This window comes from Neolamprologus brichardi, chromosome 11, assembly GCF_056152115.1.
Source record: "Neolamprologus brichardi isolate AB-2024 chromosome 11, ASM5615211v1, whole genome shotgun sequence".
Classification (NCBI taxonomy): Eukaryota; Metazoa; Chordata; class Actinopteri; order Cichliformes; family Cichlidae; genus Neolamprologus; species Neolamprologus brichardi.
In genome coordinates this window covers 18,053,541-18,074,189 of record NC_142114.1, presented here as the reverse complement: position 1 = coordinate 18,074,189, position 20,649 = coordinate 18,053,541, and the positions used below count along the sequence as shown (strand labels likewise).

Below are 20,649 nucleotides of genomic sequence, written 5' to 3'. Positions count from 1 at the left end.
TGAGTTGCCTAAACCTAACCACAGAGGAGAGCACAGACACAGGTGAGAATGTGAGAATTGTGCACTTCTCTTGTCTACCTCAACAGCCTCCTGGCAAAGCTCTGCACAGTGCTTAAAAAAAAAATTCCTTTCATGCCTCCATCCCCCCTACAACATAACTCAGTAACAGTGTAGCAATCCATGATAACAAGTTCTAGAAGACAGGCAGATTTAAGGGTGTAGTACATGAATCTGTTAACTGATTCAAAGTCTTAATGTCGTGTCCTGTGTTATTATCACTCGGGGCTCTGTACGAGGGCAGGTGAGCAAAACAGTCTGTTGTGTCTCTTTTTTTAAATGTCACTGTGGAGGCCCTAGTTGTAGCATGTGTTTTCCTGTACTGTAATCCTGCCTACATACAGTAATGTGGACAGGTCATAGTCAGAATCCCTAAAATGTTTCTGATTCAGCTGAAACCGTTACATGACTAAAAAGAATCCAAACAAATGAGCTGGTAATAATGCTTGGAAGCTATTTGCATGTTCTCGTATCAACCTCTTCTGTAGTAACCGTGGAGAAAGGACACACACATTCAAACACACACACACAAACACATGATGAAATAAGTTAAACATTAGGGACAAAAGAGTGAGCTCACTGACAAATCCAAACCACAATAGTGTCATCTTGTCATCGAACTAATAATGCCTGCAGTGAGCTTATAAGGTTCTCTTTTTTTATGTTTCCCTCTAGTGGCGACACCTGACGTTACCACCACCAGGCTCGCCCCTAAACCAATTGCAGGTAAAGTAGCCAAATTGTGTTGCCTGTGAAATTATTGAACTGATGTAAATTATGGAAACTAACTCTCTCATGTGTTATTATAGATACGGTGTGGTTTCTGGTGATAATTGCCCTCCTGTGTACAGGAATTGCACTGGTTGTTGTGACAAAAATCAAGCCATTTTTAGTCTGGATTAGGTTCACTCACGGTTAGTAGATTTCTTTTAAATCACTTAATATTTTTCTTAGAACTTTTGTGTTATAAATACCCCCAAATGATTGAATTCTTATTAAAAACATCCCGTCATTTCTTGTTGCTCAGGGTACTTCTTGGCTGAAAAACCTGCCACACAACCTGCATGTGATGAAGAAGTGTCCAAGCCCATCCAGGAAGTGTGCGGGAAATGTGACCAACCTATGTGTTAAAAACCAGATCTGGAATTTGGAGGAGCGAGAACCTGACAAGACACTCAGTGGCACATCCCAGATGGAAAACATTTGTCACTGCTTTTGGACATTTAAATGGAGCTAAAAGGCACTCCGCGCCGTGCTGATCAGTGAAATGCCAGAAGGTGGAAAGTTTGAGACTGTTGCTGTTTCCTGAGAGGACAGATGATCATTTTGGCATCTGTGACTTTGAAGTGTATAAAATTGTGGTTGGTAAAAATCTTGGAACTGATAAGACAGAGGGGACATTGTGGCAGTGAAAGGAAAGTATGTACTATAGTACATAAAGTTAAACATATTTTATGTATATCTACATATATGTGCAGACATAATTAGCTGCTTTTGTAGCCAGCTTTTCAATATCATATGTGGATGTTCTGTGTACATTTTTTCTTCTATTTCTTTTTCATTTAAAATAAACTTAATAAATTTGACTAAAACTACCTAATAACTACCTAACAAAGCTTTCTACACCTTGGATGGCATTCTTTGCACTGAGCTAAAGAAGCTTATTAAAAGTATATACAAGAGTTCGTAAATCATAACTTACAAAGAAGACCACTTTGCAGCTGTTCTTCCGAGATTTAATACATTTCTGAGGTGAGTGTTTTCCAGAAGCTGCAGAAACAAAGTCAGTGCATCCGCAGCTTGCTGAGGAAAGACGAATATGATCCATACTCATCTGTGGTTTCAAAGTTTGTTGTATCCAAGTCTTCTGAATTTTTTGAGATGCATCATAGGATCTCCTCTTTCGACATGTGGGAGTCTTTCCCCTGCTCCTGGGAAGGGAAGAAAATGGTGTCATTCTCTCCGCTCCTCTCCTCCTCAGAGAGATGAATGCTGGGAGAAGATGCAGGATGAAACACTGGACAGTTTCTCTCATCCTCTTCCTCTCTCCTCGCTCTCTCAGCTGTCTTCCCGCATTCGGTCGTCGGCCCGACTTGACCCGTAAATTGACTGAGCAAGCTAAAGATGACTGTGCCTGGATTGTGCACATGGACCGGACCTACAGGGAGAAAACAAGAGCAGAGAATGCATCAAAGGATGTTTTTAGCAACCTACAGAGATACATTAACCTACGATCTACAGAACAGGACAGCTAAGTGCAACTCGGACTCATAACGGTATCACAGCTGCATCTTTTTGTTTCTAGCATATTTTTTCTCGAGTGAGTCAAGCATTTCACATAAGAAGTCTTCATTTTACTCAGCTGTACCAAGATTGGCTGCTGAAGGTGTTGAGGGCTGCTGCTTTGTACTGAATGAGTCTCTGGGGAACTGATGAGTTGGCTCCCTTGACTTGTGAGAAGCACCTCGCCCTTCCTACAGGAGAACACAACCATGAATTTGGCGCAAACAAAGGAAAAAGGATGTAATCTATGTAAACACATGAGAGTTCATTAGACTTGTACCTCATTCCAGAGCTTTGCAATAGCTGAAAAAACAGTAGATTGAATAATGAGTAATAGGAAACTGGTGTGTTTTCACATTTCATGAGTGGTGACTCAACATGACTTAGCAAGGGCAGTGAAGAACATATCAGCAAAGGGCATGATAACCCTAAATTCACAGTAATTTCCACACTGATCTTGTTAAACATTTATTGTTTCTCAGAAGTGAATTAATCACAGAGTTTGACAGAGGCGACAGAAAATGAGCACTTCCTGGACGTAAACATCTTACTTTGCCTTATATATGTCTCATCTCTTGGACGACAGACACAGAACAAGGCAAGGGCCAAAGCTGCAAGGACACCCACTGGAATGAAAATAGCTGCCAGGTAACGGTTGGCATGACCTATAGGAGAAATAAAAGGATGATTAGTGCTGTGCCTGAAATCTCTCTTTTGCAGTGTAACACATAAAAGCGTTAGCAGCTTTGTACATAAAAATCCAGAGAGAGTTTTTCACTCTATATTTAACAGAAGCAAAATGTTGCTTTTGATTCCTTATCTTTCTCCCAGCTGAGAGTTCAGTCCAGTTCTTTCCATAGATGATTAATTAGATTAACACTGTTGGCTGCATGAACATGACACTTATGTGCAGTGTCAAAAAGCTGTATTTAATTTCCTAAAACATACTCTTTCATTATTTAAAACTCATTTTATAAAATCCAGCCAGGATTATCAGGATTTTCCCTGTTTTCTTTTTGAAACCTGGGCTCCTCGACCGTGGACTTCAGGATCAAAGTGCTTTGTCTGTACCCATAAGTAGATTCAGTGTACAGCAGGGAAGTCATCCATCCTCACATGCACATTTTCAAAATGGACGATAGATAAGAAAAATAATAATAAATTCCCTATTAGCACTTTTGCCTCACGACAAAAGGTTCTGGGTTTGAATCCACCGTCTGGCCTTTCTGTGTAGAGTTTGCTCAGTGTCTGTGTGGGTTGACTCCGGCTTCCTCCCACAGTCCAAAAAACATGCACACACTGAGGGTGGAGGTGTTTCTAAATTGGCTATAGGTGTGAATCTGAGTGTGAATGCTTTTTTGTCTCTCTCTGCATTAGCCTTGCAACAAATTGGCAACCTGTGCTTGGTGTACACCGTCTCACATGCTACGGTAGTTGGCATGGTCTACAGCGATTGCTGGATGGATAAATGTAGAATAACAAAGCTGCTTGTTCATCTGAGTGATGGCTGCTGGAACAAAGCTGCTTTTAAGCACTGTTGTTCTGTACTTTGGGACCAGAGGCCTTTATCTACATGGAAACTGAAAGTCAAAATACATGTCGTCAAAACAAAAAATAAAACCTGTCAATTGCTATACAGTAACTGTCTTGTAGCCAACAGGGATCCTGGGTTTATTTGTGGCTAACGAATCAGAGTGAGTTTTTGTTCTTCACAGATAAACATCCAAACCATGACAGTAACCAAGAGGACAAAACAGACTCAGTAAATCCCATCCATCCATTTATTTCTGGTTATCTGATTCAGGGTGGGGGTGAACCCAGCTGTCACAGGGTAAGAGACCACGTACACCCTGGACAGGTTGACAGTGTCTTGCAAGACTAACACAGAGAGAGGACAACCACTCACACTCACATTCACACCTACAATGAATTTAGAAAAGACATTAACCTGAGCTGATGCATCTCTTTGCAATGTGGGTGGAGGCCAGAATAGCTGGAGAGAACCCACACAGGCAGGGGGTGGACATGCAAACTCCACACACAAAGTTCAGTTTGGGTTCAACAGATGTCCCAAGATATTTATAAAACTGAACGCATTCAATATGACCGCTTGTGCATTAGAGCATTTTATAAAATTAGTGATCATCTTTTGTCTTAACCCTTTAGCGTTCTGCTCAACCAATTGGTACAGCACATTTTCGGGCCCTATATCTAACTTGCACTGAAATTGACCTACCTTGTTGAGTCTTTTCTACCAATTGGTTTACATCTGTAATGCCAAAAAAATCCACCAGAAGGCACTGTGAATGGAAACTGTTGGCTCTTCTTATACCTCTCCCAACCAGGAAGTCAGAAACAAAAAACCATCCAACATATTTTGAGTGTTTTTGATTAAACTAAGATATAATTTTTTGATATATGATAGTGTTAGAGGACTTACTAAACAGATGTAGGTCACTTGACAGCATTAAAAAAGTGAAATTAAATTTTCTTTTTTTTTTTTTAAAGTGGTCAACCAAACGGTTGATTTGGCCCTTTATGGTGCAAATGCTAACATAACCTAAATGTTATTAAAATTTATTATTTGCCATTAAATCAGACCACTAGACCCATTTTGTTTATCCATTGCTATTGATAAATCACAGTAAGTGTTAGTACAGCAAGAATATGGTGAAATAAATTCCTCAATAAATCATTTTTGTAACTTTCCGAGTTAATATTAGTAAATATTGTATAAATCAAGAATAACACTTGGAAATCACACATATCACAACTGATTACCTTTTAACCAAATTAGAGTAGCTGGTAAATTAATATTACTAAGTTGTCAAAATTATAATTTCATGTTGAACAAGTAGCCTACTGTATGGACGCTAAACAATTATATGGCTAAAAATCACATGGTCCTGTGGCATGATCCTCGTGATACCATTTTTATGATAATAATAATAATGATAATAATAATAATAATAATAATAATAATAATGATAATAATAATAATAATAATAATAATAATAATAATAATAATAATAATAATAATAATAATAATAATAATAATAATAATAATAATGCATTGCATTTATATAGCGCTTTTTGAGACCATCTAAGCACTTTACAATTTCACTATTCATTCACTCTCACATTCACACACTGGTGGAGGCGAGCTACAGTTGTAGCCACAGCTGCCCTGGGGCAGACTGACAGAAGCGAGGCTGCCATATCGCACCATCAACCCCTCTGGCCAACACCAGCAGGCGGTAGGTGTCTTGCCCAAGGACACAACGACCGAGACTGTCCAAGCTGGTGCTCGAACCGGCAACCTTCCGATTACAAGACAAACTGCCAACTCTTGAGCCACGATCGCCCTGATATGCTATTACACCTGTATAAGACAAGTTATAAGTTACAAGTTAAGGAGATGGCATATTCCACCGTTCGGATACATCCTTGACTTGGATACCAGGTCTACAAGAGGGACTGTGCCCTACTGGACCAGAAACCGATGGCTCTCAAAAGGTTTCCACCTGGCTGTGTCTGAACCAAGTTAACAAGCCAGCATCTAGAGTTGGACAACCATGATTCAGCTCTCCCAGACCACAGAATCAATGCTAAGACCCCAACGACCAAAACCACAAGCAGATGTGCTTGATTTGCACTGTTTTTATTTTTTAAAAACAAAAATGATTTTGCACACTAGTATTCAATCAGAAGTGGCCTGAATGTGAGTATTTTGTGCTGTAGTACATTACTCCCATTTGCAGATTAAAAAAACTATGTATTTTGTTGTTTGATATAATACTTTCCTTTGATGGAATGAAAACAGCAATGTTCACTGGCATGCTACTAGAAATAAACTGTATCCAATGCCCTGGATAGTTTTTGTTAATTTAATCAGAATTTGGCCCTTTATTTGATTTTTTCAACTGTATTATCTAATGTACTTGTATTTGCATGACATTTCATACTTTTACCATTAAGTGACATCTCAACCGTTTGGTAGAGATCAATATTTTAAAAACTACATGGTCTATTGAAAAAAAAATTGATTGTGGTTATTACTCACCCAAATCAATAAGAAATGCAAACAAAAACATTTCCATTGCTTTTTTCTTGGTGTGGACCTCAAAGGGTTAATTCAGTGGAGGACTGGGTAGTCCCGTTATCCTGTAGCTTACTCACAAATTTTAATTTGAGATGGTCCTGTATTCTCACCCACTCTGACACATTTGTGTATGATATAACAATAATATTGAAGAGAGCGCGAATCCCCGTAGGGTGGCAGTCAAGGAGCAGATCTACCTACAATATATTTTTTAATCAAATTGTTCTAAACGCCTCCTGATTAAAATATGAAACTGACTTATGTTGAAGAGTAAAGAAAAACTAGCACACTTTAATAGAGCATGAGACACTTTTTGAGTTGTTGAGAATTAGGTTCAGCAAGTTTACTCTGGCATTTCCAGGCCCTATCTGTGGGCCTCGAGATTAACCCAACTTAAAGTGCCAAAAACTGCAGTTCGAATTGTTCATAACTGGCAATAAGACAACTGCCCCCACCCTCGTCTGGACCACTTCCCATTTTAAAACAGCCCATTGTTTTGTTTTCAGAGCTGATTTCCGGAGCTCTCTCCAGCAAGTGAATGTTGTTCGCTCCTGTGTTTCCGTCTAACCTTCACTTTCTATCAGTCTCCCTCAGACCTTTTGCCTTTTATCAGACAATAGGACACAGTTATCTCTTCCCTGTTAGAGTTTCAACATTACCACCTATTGTTTCAAAGATATGCTGCTAGTAGCTACCAGAGAAAACAAGAGCGCTATCATCCTTCTGTTTGGTTGTACGAGTAAGCTTTCCCAGGAGAGTTTGTATCCAGTGATGCACAGAAGTGCATAAAAAAGCCTTATAGACAACTGACAGTACACCAGTAGTGTTATTATTCTATTGCTGCCACATTCTGCAATAAAAAAATTATTTTCTAAATGTACAACTAATGAAACAGACTTGTCTGTTGCCTCTTTGTTTCAGACCCTGTGTTGGTAATGTGCTGAGTTTCTCCAAAGGGTCCTTGGACTTGGGGAAAGTTCCTGCAGTGCAAATGTGGCTTTTACAGTTTCAGTCACTAGCGGTTTGGTGAGGCTGCACTTTGGTAGAGTCAGGCTTTAGCTAAATGCTAAAATACTCATGACACTGCAGCTCTTATTATGGTATCGGTTCAGTAGATATTTGATGATAAAGGTATTTTGACTAAGTAGAAGTTTCACCTGATGATCACGCTAGAGCGGTGGTTCTCAAACTGTGGGGTAGTCCCTGCTGACAAGCCACAGTGACTCTGCAGCTGGAACATGGACAACCAGGTGAAAATATTTTTAAATAAACGTCAATGTGGGGGTTTGAGTCATCCATGTTTTAAGCACTCGAGTTGAAGGAAACTGGGCTTGTTTTTAGGTTTATGAAGGACTTTGATCTCTATACGTCTGAATAAACCTCTCAGATGAGAGCTGAAACATCTACAAGAACCTTAAAAGAAGTTTAGCTGCCTTCAGCTCAACAATCAAAGACCATAAAACAAGTTTATTTACTACACATTTTACTAAACTTCACCTTTTTATTCTTAACGCTTAATTACGGTTCACTCTGTATGGCATGAACTTTTTTCAATATGTGAATTAAGCACATTAGAAAAAGCTGGAGAACCAATGTGATAATGAAAAATACAGTTTACCTCAAGGGCACCGTGAACATCCTCACTGAATTATGTAGGACCTAATAGGTCCCGCAAAGGGCACTGGTGGCATTTTAATACTCAACAAAGTCCTTGGAGGAGCATGAATTAAAATAATGTGGTGGACCAGCTCTAACTGACATAACCTCCCATAACTTTTCAGTTTCCACTCAAATGAAAACAGTAAATACTCTCCAAACACTCCTTCCCTTTCTTCCACATACACAGTCATAAAGTCTCACCTGGCATGGGAATCGGCTCTTTCGTTGGGTGACACCTGTGTGAAGGAATAAAATGTTAAGTATTTCAAATATGTGCCCCCCCACCCCCACCCCTCCCCATGTGATGAGGGTAGTCTACAATGTCTGAAATACTTGTATCAAAATCTGTGACAGCTTCATGTAACACAGAGATTCAGTAAAGTATTCAGTATTTACTGTATCAAAGGAAATTTGAGGCTTACCCTGGAGATTGGCAGGGTCTGGGAGAAGTGCTGGTATGTCCGGAGGAAACTGAGAAAGGCGTGTGTTTATCTCTGACTGAGATCTCTGTAGCTGCTGCTTCTAGAGAATAAAACATCACAGGTTTGGTTTCAGACTTCAGAGGAAGAAAAAACCTCAAAAACAGTCTCACAGACCTGCCTGAGTTACTTTACAATGTGGATAAGTACATTTTCCACTTCATATTAAACAAGGGTAAAAGACGACCCCTGGGCTGTCCTGCTGGCACAGGGGTGAAGGTGCTGGTCATGAACTGTATTGTCCTAGGTTGCATTTCCAACTAGTGACTTTGTTGCATACAGTTCCAATTTCTCTCTCTCCCTATTTCCTGTCATTGTTTTACCTTTATCATTAAGAACGTGAAATCCCCCCACCAACACCACCACACCACACACAGACAGACACAAACACACACATGCACGCACACAGACAGACACACACACTGACTAACAAAAACTGTTCCTCAAAACTTGATAACCTGGGTGCACTGGAATAAAAGAGAAATCAGACCAACACTAAAGTATATCCTGCTTCCTTTTTCACACCTCAAGCTTTAAAAAAAAAGTGAGCAAAAGAGTGACTTTCCCAAAAAATTCATTTTAGTTTAACCCCGTTTGTTTATTACTTGTAGGGGAGTCGCCCCCTGCTGGCTGTTACAAAGAATCCACATTTAAGCCACTTCTACACTGGCTTCATTTTTCAGATCCATCCTCTTTTACACAGTTAGGTTGATATTTTGTTGGACAGTGAAACAGTTTTTGCAGTTTTGGACCTCTACACCTCAACAGTGGATTTTAAATCAAACATGACGTGACTGAAGGGCAGCCTTTCAGCTTTTTTTCACACTGGGGTTTTAAAAAAATACAGACATTTTCAGTCCCCCTGTTCAGAGTTTCAAAATTAACCGAACAAACTAAAGAACTAACATTAAATATAAGAACTGTTTTTAATACTTGGATGAAAAATGACTAAGTTTAGAACTCATGGACATCACCAAATCCTGTGTTTCCTCCTTTAAGATGCTCGGGTAAGCCTTTACTGCAGCCTCCTTCAGCTCCTGCTTGTTTGTGGGTTTGCTGCATTCAGTTTTGTGTGTAATAAGTTAAAAGCACGTTCTTCTAGGCTGACATCAGGTGACTGACCTGACAATTAAGTGAAATTGCTCTGTGCAGTGAAGTCCAATCAGTTTTGCAGCATTTGACTGAATCTGAGCAGACAGTATAGCACTGTATACTTCATCACATGATTAATAAATACCAGCCCTAGCTTGACCGGCAAACATAGATGCTCATGCCAAACACTGAACCCATCGTGTGTAACAGATCATGTCATATGCTTCAGATCACGAGCTGCTTTTCTCTTTTCACAATTCTAGTACGGATTCATTTTGGTTTCATCGGTCCAAAGATTTTTTTCACAGCTGTGCAAAGTCTAATTTGACTTTCTTGTTCTTGAGGGAAGGCGTGTCTCGATTGTAGCCGCTGATAATGACATGCCCACCTTCTTAAGAGTGTTCTTGACTTGGTTAGATGTTTTGAAGGGCTTTTCTTAATCAGGGAAATAATACATCATGTACTTCAGTTGTGTTCTGTGGTCTTTCAGGCATTTTGGTGTTGGTGGTGAACTGGACTGGATATCATGTTTGTTTTCATTTGTCATGAAATAACGACGAAGCAGACTTGGCCTGTCAATTGTTCTGTTACTTGGATAACAGGCTGTAAACTCTAAACACACACACACACACACACACACACACAATTTTTGAAACCCCTTTGAAGTAAAACTGAAATTCTACAATTTTGATTTAAAATGTGCTGCATCTTTGACCATCAAATTTACTCTGTACAGTGTGCAGTGTGACATCGTGCTCTGCAGTTGTGGGTGTGCCAGAAATACTACTTGGTCAGCAGTGACATGTTTAAAAATATGTCACTATTTATTTTTAATAACTCGCTTGCATTTTGTCTGGGCCAAACACAGCCCTGCTGTTTGGCACTCTGCGAGAATTATCAAGTATAAGTATTATACAGCTAGTTGGGGTTTTGGGTTGTTTGGGTTTTTTTAGAAGACAAGGCTATTGAAGCAATTTGAGCAGACAAAACTATGATCTACCAATCTGTGCAGAGTATTGGAGTGCTGCAGATTATTTTATTTTCTGCTGGTTCTTCATAAAACCACTTCATAAAATATACTTAGAACATAGAAAAGTGTCCTTTGTGACACTTTCTTGTCAGCGTGATGGCATTGCATTTTTTAGAGAGCATAAAGATTTCCAGGAATATTTTCCTGGAAATCAAACCTGTTCATATTAGACAAGTTTTGCATATTCATGGCAACTTGAGAGGAACCTGTTCTCAGAATGATCTGTTAATAACGGGAGCCAGAGCTAAGTTTACAGATCCTGTCACCTATTTTTTTTTCTTTTGTTTTTTAATGGCTGCGGTAAAGTTGTTTGCTTTGACACTGGTCATTTTCTCAGCTTTAGAAGTTGTTTTGTTTGCCATGAGGCCCACTGTTGGTTTGAGCTTATCTGACATGAGAATTCAAAGTGTTCTTCTCGGTACTTACTGGTTGGGGTTGGGTCTGACATCTTCTTACAAGACAAGCAGTTCTTTTTGTCATCGGTCAACCTGATGCATCTAAATCCATCCTCGCAATCACATTTCATATCAGACGTACTGGTGCAGTTCTGAACCACTTTAAGATGAAACTCTGAGAAAGAGTGAAATAAAGATTATTTTAGAGACTATTCATCTCAGTACATGTGGAGTTACTATTAATGGTTTATCAGCTTTTTATAGAAACCCAGAGATCACGGGTATAGCACGATCCTGATGAAATCATTAAAGGTAGAAATGACTCATAGTTTCTTTACTAGGGTTGCAGTCTCCAAAGCAGCGATGGCATTCATCTTCATAGTTCCAGTCAGTTGTGTAACTTCCAGCAGGACAGTGTTCACATGTTGTACAATCAGTCTGATACATACCTGTAAGAACAGAAAGAAACCAATGCAAACAACTTGACGACAAGCAGTGTGAGCAGACAGCCTGCACACTCAGAATGCATATTAATGAAGGATGTGGTCATACTGCACAAGCTCAGCCTGCGTCATTTTTCATCAATGCAGAAAAAAAACAATGCATAGACAGAAAAAAACATACTTCACACCACTGTACGAAATAGAGATTCATTTTTTAATAATAATTCTGAATAAGTGTAAACTGACGAGCAGACAGCAGAATTTTAAAAATATTAATAGAAGCTCACTTAAGGTTGTCACACATTTCCTACCTGCAGGGCAATAGTTACACTCTCTCCCACCAATGTTGTAGGTTTTATTTAACTGTCAACACAGATAGATATAAATCACTAAAATGAAAAAGTCCTCATTAACTCATCATCCATGCCACATTCAGTCATGTCTTATTTGATAAAAGTGTATGCAGTAATTAAGGCGAATAGGTTAGAGAACAAAGTCTTACTGTGGGTAAGCAGAGCACCAACTGTGTGGATAACATCAGGAGGGCCACAGAGTATTGCACCAATCCCATTCTGTGGACAGATGTAAAGCTGCCAATAGTCTACAAACACCACTGAGAAAAGGCCAAGGATCAAAATCTATAAAAGCTAACGCAACTGACAAGTTAGTATCACAAATAAAGGTTATTACTATAAAACGATAATTGTAAAAAAAAAAAAAAGAAAGAAAGAAAGAAAGAAAGAAAGAAAACAATTATTTTTTACCTTCAGTATGATGTGCCTTTTGTTCTACTTCTGTTGTTTTGCTAACTTCCTCAAGATGTGCCTCACTCTTTCTACTCTCTCTCTCTCTCTGTGTGTGTCGTTTTACTCACGCTACTGATTCTGTGTCATTGTTTCCTTACCTGGTTATATCTTCCTGTCTTCCTGTTTCCCCCACACTCTGTTCTCTAGCAGGCAGCTAAAACTGACTAACATTTACGCGTCAAAGCCTTAAAGCCTAATCATTTTCCATATAAACTGTGACACCTCATGAGGAATAAATAGCCAGAGTAACTATTCTAACTCTTTATTTGAAAAAACAGACGAGCAGATTGTTTGTTTGAAAGTGACGCTTTACCTTTCATTTTAGATTTGAATGCCTCCTTCTTTTTTATCATATTTAAACATATTTTATTTCTTTTATTCTGTTTAAACTCAGCTTTAGGCCAGGTAATGGATGAGTTTGATAACTATTGATATGTTGACACTTACCTTTTTCAAGTTGGTTCTTGTAGTCTTTAAGTAGTTTAGTTGAACGTAACAGGACTTCTTTCAAAACCCAGTTACCTTCATGTCCTGTCCCCACTTAAGTTGTATGAGAAAGAGCATCTGACATAAAATCTTAGCCAATTTAAACCTGCGAAAGTATCAAGAGTAAGGACGTGCAGAGTGTTGGTGTGACAGAGAAGGAAGAAGCTAAGAACAGAGCAAGTTTGAGACGGATGCTATGCTGTGGTGACCCCTAAAGGGACAAGCAAAAAGAAGAGGAAAAAGAAAAAGAAGCACATTTAAGTTGAATACTAAGGTGGACAGAAAATGCTTTTCTTTCTCACTTTCATTCCCCTCAGTTGGAGTTTTGTTTTCCTCTATGCTGTCTTTAAATGTTTGGACATGAGGAATCACTTGGATCGTTCAATTTCTATCTACTGCTTTCTATAAACTATTGTTAGTATCTCTGGCTCTCGTCCACAGCGTGTCTTTTGTCCTGTCTTCCTTCTCTCACAACAACTGGGCGCAGATGGCCCCGCCCCTCCCTAAACCTGGTTCTGCCAGAGGTTTCTTCCTGTTAAAAGGGAGTTTTTCCTTCCCACTGTTGCCAGAGTGCTTGCTTTGCTTTGGTCATATGATTGTTGAGTTTTTCTCTGTATGCATTATTGCAGGGTCTACCTTACAATATAAAGCACCTTGAGTCGACTGTTGTTGTGATTTGGCACTGTGGGGAATGCTATAAAGCCCATTTTGCTGTTCATTCGGCCAAAGGAATTTATTGTCACTCTGACTGGTCATCCTTACCCATTGCACCTGTACAAAGGTGTGTAGATTTGGAGTGCACTGCAAAGGCAGTTTGGAATTCCATGTCAGCAGGATACCAGTCTATGTTGGAAGATCTGAACTTTTCCCCAGGAATGTACTACCCTACCTATGTCAAAATATGGGAATACCCAGATGGGCAACATGTGACTACTACACACTTGGCTGGTGGCCAAGTAACATATTGACATATGAAACACAGTATCTCTGCAATGACGCTTTTTAGCCCAAATTGATTTATCTTGACGTACCTAAACACTTTTGTCCTTGTTGTTCATCAATAAATCTTTTTAAAAGGGTTCTAAAGCTTTTCCAACTTAATTCTTGGAGGAATTTAGCAAGCAAAACAGTTCAACACATATCAACTCAAAGTCTTTATCAGGGGGTTTTTTGCTTGTTTTTTTGTCCTTACGACATCATTTCCACTGGATATCCAAATAGAGCAAATGTCTCACTTTGTCTTAATCAGTGTCTTTTTTTAGTTTCTTTCCAGTATGTAACTGGAGAATCTTGATTTATCTCTAGATTTGAAAGAAAAGTATATATTCAAGACTATATTTCATTTACATACGTAATATCAAAGCCATCATACAGTCATTTCACCAAAGCATTTGCATTTCAGTTGTCGATCTTCCTGAAGTGAAAATTTTAACTAGACTTTTCTAAGCACACACTCATAAAGAAAGAGTACTACTGGAAAACTATCTGACTCAATTTTACTGGTGGTCTCCATCAAAAAACAGCTCATTCCATTTGTCATTTTAGACAACTGCTTTAGACTGTTAGTGAGTTTCACTCTACTCCTGTGCATCTGAACTAGCAAAAGTCTTCTTAAATTGCTTAGTTATGCTAGAGCCCCCCGGGATTCTAAATATAACGTTACTTTGGACCTCTGACCTCTTCTTCAAAAGTGAAAGCCTTTAACCTTCAAAACCTTTTTTTTTTGTATTGCCAACATTTAGTAAACTATGGTCGTGGTATACGGGAATTCCAAATATCGCATTATAGTTTGCATCAAAATATCATGTCACATTATTTGACCTCTGACTTCACGTGTACATTCTACATCTGCCTTTATTTCAAGTTGACCCCAAAATGCATTATATCTTGAAGGAGCGCATGAGCTGCCTTTACACACTGCCTTTTTACACAGCAACATATTTTAGTGTAATATTAAATGACAAGCCAAATTATGCATGTCCAATTGCCTACAGGCAGAATAAATATATAGAAAATACAATACTGTTCCCTTTACAGGCCTTTTTACTTTTATTATTAACACTGTGCCACTTTCTACGCACATTCACCTTAATGTTTATATTTTATGCTGTTGGGATTATCTGTACATTCTGATCGTAGCTCTTTGATGGTTGAGCTTCATTTTGTTGTTTTTTGTATATATTTCTGCTGACACCACACAGTTTTTCTTTTTCTGCTAATGTTTGTATTCTTATTGCACTGAGTCCCTCAAGATTAATAAAGTTTTTACCTTGTATAATAATAGAGGTGTGATGGAGGTGGTGTCCACATGACAGCTGTCTGCTGTATGTCTTCCTGTGTAGAAACATGCATGAGTTTAAAGGTGCTCAAAAATTAGGTATGTGATGTGTTCACTAGCAACACTTTTCCTTTTCATAAGGAAAGGAAATCTAAATAGAACAAATGTAATACTCCATTTGGAGTAGGTCAGCATATTTTGTTTTATAGGTTATACTGCTGATTGTTTCTTATGGTACAGTTTTGCTTTGCACTTCTTTTCCATGTGCAAAACGTAGGTTCAATTCTATACATCAAGCACGTTGGTGAAATAGCTTCAGCATCTATATTTAGTTTTTTAAGCGATTTCCTGTTGATTCACAATCTACTTTAAATTTAAAAAAGAAAACAGAAAAAAGAAAAAAACATACTTCCTTCGTTTTCATCACCTTCTCGGAGGTCCTCAAAACTACAAACCTCAAACACACTCCAGTGTTCGTGGTATTTCAGATGTGTTTCATGTGAAATGGTCTAGATGACACTGTTGGTGCCCCAACCTTTCTAAAATTTTCTACAGTATGGAGAAATCCATTTTCTACATTTCTCACTGATAAGCTGACATATACATATATATGTATATATTCTCTGAACAGCACTGCTGTACAGAAGGTGGTATGATGTTAGTCTTTTACTTTTGCTTAGTAAATTGATTAGTTATGAGTTAAGATTGCTTTGTATGTAATTAATTTATTTAAAATACAGAGAGGAGGTGAACTATAAATGCAGATGCGAGGCAGTAAAAAAGGTTTGTGTATAATGAATGATTCACGCAATGCTTTCCTGTAAGCACGTTTAGTCAGTTCAGGGTCTTCAACTTTAGTCATTTGTACCAGCCGTATAAAGAAGTTATAAATGAAAATACATGGAAAAAAAGATAAAAAAAAAAATATATATATATATATATATATATATATATATATATATATATATATATAAAAAATATGTTTTCACAAAAGTTAATAACTTTAATAAATCTTCTTCATTAAAAATGCATACACCTGTAATGTTCTATTGCCCATTTAAGAAATGTTTCTTTATTTAAATAAATTATAAATTACATATTTAATGCAACTACCAGTGTTACCAAAGAAAAGTGGATAGATGAACAAATAAAGAATAATGTCAAGCCAGTGTGCGCGCGCCTGTCTCTGCTCTGCGTGATGAGTCTCCATCTGAACATCCGGGCCTCTCTTCATCGAGCACATCTCCATGTACTTGTTCAGGGTGGATTCGTGTCCACTTCCAGCTAGAGTCAGTAAACACAATTAGATTTGTTCCGAATTAAACAAATTCATGGAACAAATACCTGCTTAACACATTATTCCACTATCGTTCATTTATTAAGTCCTGCCCCCTGCACTCCAAAAGTGAAATTGGGTAGTAATCACATTTACAATTTTACAAGAGTCTGACTTGTAATTTGAACAGAAATTGTTTTATGTTTCTGTGGTGAATGTAATTAAAACATATGCAATCTCCATTAAATTCAACAACTTAACACGCGTTAAACGTATTCTTGTTGAGATGAAGCGATACGTGCTAGCAAGAGTGGTTAGTTGCCTGCACTCGCGATATCACAAGATCACACGGGATTTTAAACAACAGGCAAATCACTGTGGTCATGAAACCAACTAGTATTTATTGTGGGTTTAACCTGTCAGAGATACAAAATATAACGAAAATTCTGCATGAAGCTTTGCAATCATAGTTTTCCCATTTTTTAAGCATGGAGTGATGATGTAGTGGTTAGCACTGTTGCCTCACAACAGGAAAGTCCTGAGTTTGAATCCACCGACTGGCACCTTTCTGCGTGGAGCTTGCACAATTTTGTTGGCTTTGGCTTCCGTTAGGTCAGACTTTCCCAAAGTGTGGGGCCCGCCCCCTAGGGGGGGCGCAGAGCCATTGCGGGGGGCGGAATGAAAAAGGGGGGAAAAAAACAAAAGGCTTGGACACTGCTAGCACGGGGCGCCCACAAACGCAAAGCAGGAAATGAAGCATTGCTGAATATGTTTCCAAACCAACTTCATTCTAAGCCAAAGACTAGAAAATATGGTGAAGCATATCTTCCCTTTAGTTTCACCTGCACAAGTGCCGAGGTAGGTCTCCCCTGCATAATTGGGTTTCCCTTCATGGGAGCAGAGCTGGGCTCTTCAAATCCCGGACAAACAGTATCCCACTGTTGTTTATGTTTTTAAACCCATTTTGCACAGAGAGGCATTTTTTGAAAAATGTATTGATAGCAATGTTGAATATTATTACACATGAAAAAAAATAAAAACTACACGTAAAATAATCACACCGTGATGCCTCTGCCTTTCTAAATGGAGGGACAGTAACTGCGTGTGTATATGTAAGCGTGTAAAACCTGAAGATAGTCAGATTAACAGTATTTTGTCTCTATCTGCCATTCTGCAATTCATCTCATGTAAACAATAACGTGGTGCACAGCGTGATGTGAAAAAGGCACATACCTTTGACGTTGCGTGATGAACTCTGTATTCCTCGTCCACACATAAACACAAAAAAGGAGTTTAAAAAAATCTCAGTTTTCGGTGATTCGAAACGCCGTTTACGTGTGGACGGAACAGCTGCGTTTTCAAAAATACCCACGTAGGTGCGACGCAGTGTAAAAGAGTTAGTAGTTTATTTTATTACTACCTGTAATTTATTGCAGATTACTTGTATTTGCTTAATTGTTTACTAAATGTTTGATGTGTGAAATAAACCGCAGTGGAGCAAAATATGGGTGTGTGTGGTTGGAGGATGTGTTTGTGCGTGTGCGTGGGGCGCAAACATTTTTCTTGTAAAACAAGGGGGGCCCAGCAAAAAAAGTTTGGGAACCACTGCGTTGGGTGAATTGGTGATGGTGAATCTTGTTTACCTGTGCTGGTTGTCTGTCTCGCTGTGTTAGACTGGCGAAATGCTCACCACACCAAAGTATAAGTCTTTAAATGAACTTAAAACAATCATGGAACGGATTTCCACATTAATAAATGTTTTTCTATTAGCAGTAAGTCAATTGATTTAAGTTGGACTCAACTGCAAAAGTTGAATAAATTGATGATGAACCAACTAAGTTGGTCCAGCTCAAGTACCTTAAGCTGGAATAAAAATTGCGTAATGCTAATCACGTGGGAATCCTTTCCATGATTTTATTATGTTCATTCAAATTGTTATTTTTTGAGTGTGTAAGAAAAAGCAGGTTTACTGAAACCACAGAAACTCAGATGAGTCACTGGAGTAACAAGCTGTGTGAAGCTAACCTACTGGGTGATGGGTTTTCATCAACAAACTGAACAAACTTCATTTCTTCATTTCTTTCATCTTCATTTCCTCATTCATAGATTCAGTATAAAAAAATATGTTTTTTTGAGTGTGGTAATATGCAGAAGTTTGCATTATTACCCTGTTAGATGAGTGTTCATTATTTGTTATATTTAACAATTAGTCATCACAGATAAATCACTTGACAGTCTGCATCTATTTAAAACTTTGGACGGTAAGAAAGGTGTCGGGTTATGAAATAAATACAATAGATTATTGTCACGATAACTATTTAAATAAAACGTATCTGTATGAAGTTTTAGACTGATTGATAAACAGCATTTGTCGTGCAGTGATCAGTCACTCTGATAGAAAATTGCCTGGCATCTTTACACTGTCGTCTAAAATTTGTATTAAGGGTAATCTGTAAAAGTGTCAACACAGTGTGAACACTCCTTTGTGCATATTATTTCTTTGTGGAATGTGTCTGCCTGCCACGTGCCCTGTTCATGACACTTTGTGTTGAAGGTAGACAGAAAAAATTGAACTGTTGTTATGTCTCTATGTCATCTTTCTTTTCTCTCTCCTTTTTCCTCACCTCTCTTACTCTGAGCCTGTTTCTGCTACAGACCTTAGTCCTATTTAAAAGGGCATCTTCTCACAAGACAAGCAGTTCGTTTCCCTCTTGGGTCCACCTGATGCATCTAAAACCATCCTCGCAGTCACATTTCATATCAGACGTACTGGTGCAGTTCTGAACCACCTTAAGATCAAACTCTGAGAAAGAGTGAAATAGAGATTATTTTAAAGAGTACTCTAGAACATAGAAAAGCATTTCATTTGTGACACTTTCATGTCAGCTTGATGGCATTGCATTTTTTAGAGAGCATAAAGATTTCCAGGAATATTTTCAAACCTGTTCATATTAGACAAGTTTTGCATATTCATGGCAACTTGAGAGGAACCTGTTCTCAGAATGATCTGATAATAACGGGATCCAGAGCTAAGTTTACAGATCCTGTCACCTATTTTTTTTTTCTAGCTGTGGTAAAGTTATTTGCTTTGACACTGGTCATTTTGCCCACTGCTGGTTTGAGCTTATCTGACATGAGAATTCAAAGTGTTCTTCTCGGTACTTACTGGTTGGGGTTGGGTCTGGCATCTTCTCACAAGACAAGCAGTTCTTTTCGGTCCACCTGATGCATCTAAAACCATCCTCACAGTCACATTTCATATCAGACGTACTGGTGCAGTTCTGAACCACTTTAAGATGAAACTCTGAGAAAGAGTGAAATAGAGATTATTATAAAGAGTACTCATCACAGTACATGTGGAGTTACTATTAATGGTTTATCAGCTTTTTATAGAAAACCAGAGATCACGGGTTTATCAAAATCCTGATGAAATCATTAAAGGTGGAAATGTAAACTTTCTTTACTAGGGTTGCAGTCTCCAAAGCAGGGATGGCATTCATCTTCAAAGTTCCAGTCAGTTGTGTAACTTCCAGCAGGACAGCGTTCACATGTTGTACAATCAGTCTGATACATACCTGTGAGAACAGAAAAAACAAGAGGAAAGACGTGCAGACTCGGAGTGAGTATCGGTGAAGGATGTGGTCATACTACACAAACTCAGCCTGCGTCATTTTTCATCAATGCAGAAAATCAAAACAACACACAGACAAGAAAGAACCATACTTCACACCACGGTACCTAAAAGAGATTCATATTTCTGAGTAAATGTAAACTGATGAACAGAATTTTAAAAATATTAATAGAAGCTCACATCAAGTTATCACACATTTCCTACCTGCAGGGCAATAGTTACACTCTCTCCCACCAATGTTGTAGGTTTTCTTTAACTGTCAACACAGATAGATATAAATCACTAAAATGAAAAAGTCCTCATTAACTCATCATCCATGCCACATTCACTCATGTCAACTATTTGTCTTATTTGATAAAAGTGTATGCAGTAATTAAGGCGAATGGGTTAAAGAAAAAAAGTCTTACTGTGGGAAAGCTGAGCACCAACTGTGTGGATAACATCAGGAGGGCCACAGAGTATTGCACCAATCCCATTCTGTGGACAGATGTAAACACCACTGCGAAAAGGCCAAGGATCAAAAGCTATAAAAGCTAACGCAACTACCAAGTTAATATCACAAATAAAGGTTATTACAATAAAACAATAAATGTCAAAATTAAAAGAAAAAGGAAATCTTTTCCTTCAGTATC

General features: G+C 38.3%; 2 protein-coding genes across 2 annotated transcripts in view; one reads left to right on the top strand and one right to left on the bottom strand.

Moving 5' to 3' along the window:
- The window catches only part of LOC118455106 (uncharacterized), a 9,858-nt gene extending 8,380 nt beyond the window's left edge, over nucleotides 1–1,478 (top strand). The window contains exons 7-9 of the mRNA XM_035913018.2: nucleotides 733–783; nucleotides 867–971; nucleotides 1,085–1,478. Of these exons, the coding sequence (XP_035768911.2) occupies nucleotides 733–783; nucleotides 867–971; nucleotides 1,085–1,188 (260 nt within the window). The 3' untranslated portion in view covers nucleotides 1,189–1,478. The remainder of the gene's footprint in view (nucleotides 1–732; nucleotides 784–866; nucleotides 972–1,084) is intronic.
- The window catches only part of LOC102790983 (uncharacterized), a 22,793-nt gene continuing 2,255 nt past the window's right edge, over nucleotides 112–20,649 (bottom strand). Inside the window, exons 2-11 of the mRNA XM_087848258.1 lie at nucleotides 20,425–20,516; nucleotides 20,222–20,273; nucleotides 11,436–11,546; nucleotides 11,129–11,272; nucleotides 8,524–8,623; nucleotides 8,303–8,337; nucleotides 2,892–3,005; nucleotides 2,621–2,643; nucleotides 2,426–2,531; nucleotides 112–2,215 (exon numbers count right to left, since the gene is read on the bottom strand). Coding sequence (XP_087704384.1) covers nucleotides 1,944–2,215; nucleotides 2,426–2,531; nucleotides 2,621–2,643; nucleotides 2,892–3,005; nucleotides 8,303–8,337; nucleotides 8,524–8,623; nucleotides 11,129–11,272; nucleotides 11,436–11,546; nucleotides 20,222–20,273; nucleotides 20,425–20,493 — 1,026 coding nt within the window. The 5' untranslated portion in view covers nucleotides 20,494–20,516 and the 3' untranslated portion in view covers nucleotides 112–1,943. The remainder of the gene's footprint in view (nucleotides 2,216–2,425; nucleotides 2,532–2,620; nucleotides 2,644–2,891; nucleotides 3,006–8,302; nucleotides 8,338–8,523; nucleotides 8,624–11,128; nucleotides 11,273–11,435; nucleotides 11,547–20,221; nucleotides 20,274–20,424; nucleotides 20,517–20,649) is intronic.